General features: G+C 31.7%; 1 protein-coding gene across 1 annotated transcript in view; it reads right to left on the reverse strand.

Annotated features, from left to right (window-relative positions):
* LOC106470629 (mannose-6-phosphate isomerase-like) overlaps positions 1–7,170 on the reverse strand; it is a 34,085-nt gene that overhangs the window by 19,051 nt on the left and 7,864 nt on the right. The window contains 1 exon segment of the mRNA XM_022399257.1: positions 4,637–4,764. Within this exon segment, the coding sequence (XP_022254965.1) occupies positions 4,637–4,764 (128 nt within the window).

Genomic DNA, 7,170 nt, shown 5'->3' on the forward strand with positions numbered 1-7,170 from the left:
GCTGAAATAAACAAGCAATTAAAGAAGAAAGGGTTGGGTGTTGCCTCACAGATTTTGCACGACTCTAGAAACAGACCTATGGAGAAAGGGAGCAATCCTTATGTTATGAAGATTTTTGGAGGTAGACAAACCTGAGGCAAGACAGTGTCCCTACCAAGTAGATCCCGACAGCAAAGAAATCATGTATGAAGTGATATGGCAGAAGAGGATAATTATACCAACGTGGAGGTAATGAGGGAATGGTTATCCTCTGAAATTCCTCAGGGGATTGGTGGAGAGCCTCAGAAAGGAGGTGTATGGAGGAAAGGTACTGTAGAAATAAGATGTAAGGGTAAAACGAAGTCGGGAAAACTGGATGTGGGATAAACAGATAGAATTATCAGAGTCTGCCCCCCACACAGTCAAAAACGGCTCCAAATGTTGGGAGTCAAGAAAGGGATGATTGGCCTGATGATAAGCCAATGCTTAATGATCAGAAGCCCATGGTGGATGAGGCATGCTGGCACCAGCCCTCAATTGAGAAATGAAATGCTCGACATGTACCTTGATATTGAGAGAAGGAGGGAAGACAAAGTAATCAGGCAATGAAGCATCATGTAACAAGGAAAGGACAGGATCATATGAAACTGGGGAAAGAGATAAAATGTAACAAACCTGAGAAATCATGTCCAAAAAGGCTGAGGGAGGTTTGGCTTATTTCTCAGGAGAGGCATGGGAGTGCATTGCATAGGTAGGAGACGGAAAAATGGTGTCAAAAATCCTCCTTGTCATGAAAATATTTGCCAGATACAGAAGGAGCCCGAACACTATTGGGAGAATAGGGTCGACTCATGTAAGGATCAATCTCCTGATGAATGATGGCTGAAAAATCCTCAGCCAAAACCCCCTGATCTGAAGTCTGTGTAACAACACTCGAAGTAGCAGGAATAGAAGTTGAAGCTGTGACACAAAATTCCAAATTCATAGTTGACTGGGATCAAGTAGAAAAAAAGGATAAACCATGGTAAATTGAATTGTTCAAATACTACAGTGAAAACTAATTGAAATGGTAAAGCCTTACTTTGCAAAAAAAAAGAACAAATTATTGCTTGAAACCAGGACAACTTTAAAACGTCTGCACTAGACAACTGCCTAATGAGAAGTGATGGTTAGGTAGAATCAAATAGGAGGAGTCACATGCATTGGACTCCTATTGGGGGAGGGTTGTCACATGATTGTTCACATGTGAAGATGCAGTGAACCACATTGATCATGGAGTAAGTGGGAGTTTCAAGGATAGCACTAAATGAGAATAACTTAACTATTATGTGAGCAGAGGTAAGGTATTGTATCAGAATTTCTTTTTCAACTCAGCACTGGGAAATATTGTTACAACATGTTTCCCACACATCCATGAAGTCACTAAGTGACATGTGATAAGAAAGTAGGAATAAGCTGATCATGCACTTCAGCAAGAGCAGGGAAAGGTTTGTGAGGCTCAGGTCTCCATACAGAAAACTACATTCTCACATAGAGCTAATGGAATAAAAAGTGCTCACTTCAAAGATGCTAAGTTTCAAGTTTGTGTTAGTATTCTAGTATAATATGATTTTTTGTGTGAATTCAGCATAGCTAGCATGCAGTTGCAATACAGTGAACATTACATATATTGAGCTATTCAACTATGTACATATAAAATCTTTATAAGTTCAGGATTGATGACAGCTTTGCAAAGGCATCAGTGGGTGCAAAGGGACTTGCAGAAAAATTGAATCATCAGAATGTTTCATATGAATAGCTGATTTGTTCGTGAAAAAAAATTCATAATAAAATTGGGATGAACCTATCTTTGTCAACAGAAAAATTTCAAGGCCAATTTTTTTAAAAGACTGTCAGCAATTTCAAATGAGCATAAATTTGTTTTATTTGAAGGAAGAATTTTGCAATTTTGCTTCATTGAAAACTAAGAAATATAATTTTTTTGTGGCAGAAAAATGTGTGCTTAGCACATTTATGTATAAACTGTTCCATTTTCTCAGGATTTAGTAAATAAATTTGTCTTGACTTATAGCCCTACAGTTTTGTTGCACAATTTAAAGTAAAACGAAAGGGGAAGATTGAATACTTGCTTACAGTAGGGAAACATCTTTCACTAGGCTTGGGACTAAGTGTTAAATAACTTTCTTTTTAGTAGGGCTTTGTGTTAATAAGAGAAAAGAATAAAGCTCCTGACTTTGGCTAAATGTAAAACAAAACTTTGAAAAGCTGGTAATGATTGAGAATATCTTTCAGAAATTATTGGCTCTTGAAAGTGAAGAATTTTGGTAACTATAAAATTGTTAACTCTTTCCATACAAGTTTGGTTCATGTGACCAACCTTGTAACTATGAAGTAATCATCAGAATTTTCATACTATAACTTTTAATATGTCTTGTGTATCTTCACAAAATCTAGCAAGCATTCAGTACACATTACAAGTCCTTTGTACACAAAAAATCATATTTTTTAACTAGATTTGTCCAAAAATATATGGAGTCATAGTGTTGACTGCTCCAAGTGCAAAGTGATTTTCATTTTGAAATTAAATGTACATTTCTTCATCTGAAAAATTTCAATTTCATTTGTGTGTCCTCTAAAACCTCCTAAATAAATCTCAAATTCTGTTTTCAGTAAAACTTAATATTTTTTCTGTTACTTTCTCTACCCTAATTCTATATGGACCCAGTCGATTTCACTGTCTTTGTAACCACAAAGAAACAAATACAAAATAAATCTAAATTACCTTATTTTTCTTTCTAGAAAACTAAACAACTGATTATCCTAAATAGCTTAAAGCTTGTAACAGACTACATCTGTTAATACTTAATTTTATTGTTTTGTTGCCCTTTGAACCATGTCTGACTAATAAATCTGCCACAAAAGTTTTAAATCACTCAGCAAATGTGTAGTTTATGCTACCCTATTGAATGATGTAACACATGAGCCACTTGTGAGTATACCTCATGAAGATTTTATTTTTCATTCTTACCTAATCTAACCTAACAACTTTCAAATTTTTACATCTTAGTTACTTTTATAATAATAAATAGAGAATATACACCAATAAAAAGAAATATCATACTTACCTGTGTCCTCATTTTTCTACTATTGTCGACTATTGGTGAAAGTTAAGCCTACTTTTTTTTCATACTAATGGTACTAGTACATTAAATAGTGCACCTAAGGACACAGAATAATAGCAACACAAAGCAAATAATGTCAAAAACAATCATCATATTAACTCTTTTACTACAGGTGGGTTAGAATAAGAATCATACAATTTTTCTCTAGGTCTTACCTCTTATCTGATTTATTTGTCATCCCTCTAAGAAGTATGGAATTTAATGTAAATTACTCCTTACATTACTTAGGCAAAGCATAATTTTTATGGCTTAGCTAAATTTTTAAAGGATGTTATTGCATAGCTAGAAAATCATAAATTATGATAGTAATAGGAAAAGCTGAGAGAAGACCCAGGAAAATGTAATGTTTTTTAGTTTGACTTTATTACAGTAAAAGTAGTGATTTTTCAATACCATTTAGCACAATATCTTGAAAAATGTCTTTTAATAAACAAACCCCAAATAATCTTAGAAATTTATTTTCCTGCCTCACGAACTTATTAGTTTTTTGGATAAGGTCTTTAGCCTTGATTTTTTTTCAAACCAGTGTACCCTGACAAATATTGTGTATTTTGACTTTAACAAGTTCATAGCAAAAACTTGCATGCTTTTATTGTATTTGAAGAAAATGTTGAGAATTGAATAGAAAACTAATCAAGTTGGAAGTAGAAAACACAAAGTGGTGATAAATGATATCTGTTTAACTGAAAACATTTGACTAGAGCAGTCTCTTGGAGATCTGTTCTACTTTGATATACATTTTTTCCCATTATTTTGATACCTACTGATGTAGTATTATTTCCACATTTGTCAATGAAACTAAAATGCCATGGAAAGTTTATTCTATAGAAATTTTAAGCTTTTGTCTAAGTGCTACATGTATTAATATGATGAAAAGTAGTAATACAGTTCTCGGTTTTATTTACGTAAATCTTGAGTTTATTTGATGTATCAGACTTTAGTAAAGCCTCATTTGGAGTAATTTCAATTTCCTTAAAATACAGAAGAACTAAGTGTGATTTGTTTCAGGTGTATCAGGGAGTTTAGACAGTTGTCCATAGCTGATTTAAGTGGAATAATAAAGAGAGAGACCAGATATAAAATATTAAGGATAAGTACAATCTTATGTACTTTATATCCAGACTTGATATCCAAACCATTCTTCAACCACTGAGAAAAAACAAACACCAATGTATCCAAATTAACTATACATGTAGCTATTCAAAACAAAATTTAAAAACATGTGAAAGTGATAACACACACACAGTCATTAGGTATCTTAAAACACAGCTTAAAAATTAAGTGTAAAAACTACAGTTCTTCAATATTTAGAAGCAGAATGGATCATTTATAAATAAAACAAGTCACAAAGCAATGTATCAAGTAAATGAAATGGGTTTTCTATAGTGAATTTTTATTATATTTCACTAATCTTTTTTAATCACTTTAATAGAACAGTAATGTTTAAAATTCTACAAATATATCCACTGCTTTACCTCTGCATATGTTTCACATTCTTCCACTGAGAATGCTGTATCTGCACTCTTCTTTAACTGAGCAACTTCACTGTTAAGTCCAAGTTTACCCCAGGCATACTTCTGTACAGGGCATTTCAATTGGAATACTAGAAAAAAACAACATAAAAAGTAGTTTTGTTTAGAAAGTATTTTCTTTATCGCTCAAGGAAGTGGATCATTTAGCTTAAGATATCATTTTTAAAAATAAACTATTGTTATTATGTCTCTAGATATTCATATCGAAAGAATAACCACTCTACAAAAGAGAAAGTAAGTAAAGGTATATACATATATATATATATATATAGTTATATACATCATAATTTAACTTTGTATGAAAATATGCACCATTAAAAGGTAATTCTATAAACAATGTTATTACTTTTTTTAACATTTTGTTTACTGGTGTTTTAAAAAATTAAATATGTCTGACTCTTTATTGTAAACATATAAACAGGTATGTCAAATATCAGACAGGCTGTAGCACTGCCTATGTAGGGGTGGCTCAGATTGTTCATCAAAATGGTATTTAAACATCTCTTCAACAGGTCATCAGAACTTTACAATACTATACAGTGTTTCCTTTTATAACAATATCTACCATACTGCCCCTAATTAAAGCCCCCTCTCTAATTATTGCCCCTCCCCCCAGTATTTTCATAAAGGTTGCCTTGTGTGACAGCAATAATGATCCTACATATAATCCACTTTTATTACTGTAATTTTGATTTGAGAAAAAAACGTATATACACACATATTTTGGGCACTGAAATAAATAAACCATATATGGAAAATAAGCCCCCCCCCCTTACAGTTTTCAATTCCCATGGGAGCATTAATTAGGGGCAATATGATATGTAATGACTGAGTCACAAGTTCTGGGAATGTCTGTAAATATCATAGCAAAAAGTTTGAATTTATTGTTCTTCTTTCTTCTGCTTGTTTCTCATTACATGATAACTCAAAAACTAAAACAATTTCACTGAGGTGACATAGTTTCAAATGGATTATCCACTTTTAGAAGTATTGTTAACTAGTAGTAATTAAAAAAGGGTTAATTCTAGTGTAAACAATGTTAGCTTTCTTACAGAAATTTAGTGTTCCTTTAAAAAGCTTAAGCACAGGGTGAAACAGGAATTACCAGCCAATAATAGACAAGTAAAGAAAAAAACTTTGCAATAAAATAAGTAAATGTAAGGATGGCTAATATCAATCCTTCAAAAACAATGCAAACAAGATAACAGGAATGGCATTTGCATCGTCCCTGCAAATAGCACAGGCACACAACGTAGTAGAATTTTAACAGACAAAAATAGGATAAACTAAACTCAATTGTGATTGAATAGTTACTTATATTGCTATACAGTATATAGAATGTATCAAAATTAAAAATTTAACTAGTATTTTTATTGTAAGAAGTTAAGTCTCCTTTTTAAAAACATTTTTCATTGTTCAAGGTTACTGATGATGGATGGAATTCCCCAAAACTACCATAACACATAAAAAAGTGGGAGAATTGAAAGACTGTGCTTGACATTTATTATTGGTATTTTTATCATTAAACTAATAACAAGGTGCAAAACAAAAGTAAACATTTTCTAAGTGACTATCTATTGTGTATATATATTTGTTCAGACATGAAGAATGAACACAGTATATTATTCATTGATTCTTGACATGCTCTGTAATTATAAGATAAAAACGGATTAGGAGACATATGGTTTTGAAACTAATATAAATGAAATACAATATCAACTATATAACACTTTAATACAGTCCTAAATGTATATTTGTAAATGTAATGGAAAACTAGTGTGACTTTTTTATATATTGAAATATTTTCAAATTAAGTTTCTTAATTTTTTTCTGTAACCTTTTAATATAATTCTGAATTTGCTAAATATTAATAAATTTTAGTGTCACTTAGCATAACATTATGGGATTTACCATTACACAATCTTGTGCACTTTTCAAGCCTTGCGTTTCTGTATAAATGCATAGAAAACAATATGAGAGTAAAATAAGAAAAATAAATTTAAATCAAGGTGAACGGATAGTGGCCAATATATAAAATAGTTATCTGTATGTTACATCATAGTAGTTGTCAGCATACAATTAGGACTACATATAGAATTTTCACTGAAATTAGTTATAAAGGTGAATTACAGTATTACAAATTATACTGTAAAACAGTTATAATATATAACTTGTCATCATAAAGCTACATGAAATTATCAACTGGACAATTATAAACATGCTTGACACCATTGGTTCAAGACTATCAAAATGATTGAACAATTCAAGATATATTCAATGCACCTCATTCCCCAGAACTTGATGCTTACCAATATCACAATGAGTAAGCCTGAAAAGATACTGTTACATCAGATTATAAGATGCAGAATTTCCTTGGGTTTCATTGCAATGATGCATTATAAAGTATAAAATTAGCTATCTTCTAAAACATAATATATATAAGAGGCCTGTGAGAAAAGTATCCGACCTTTGGCCGG

Source organism: Limulus polyphemus, unplaced genomic scaffold (assembly GCF_000517525.1).
Source record: "Limulus polyphemus unplaced genomic scaffold, Limulus_polyphemus-2.1.2 Scaffold4126, whole genome shotgun sequence".
Taxonomy (NCBI): domain Eukaryota; kingdom Metazoa; phylum Arthropoda; class Merostomata; order Xiphosura; family Limulidae; genus Limulus; species Limulus polyphemus.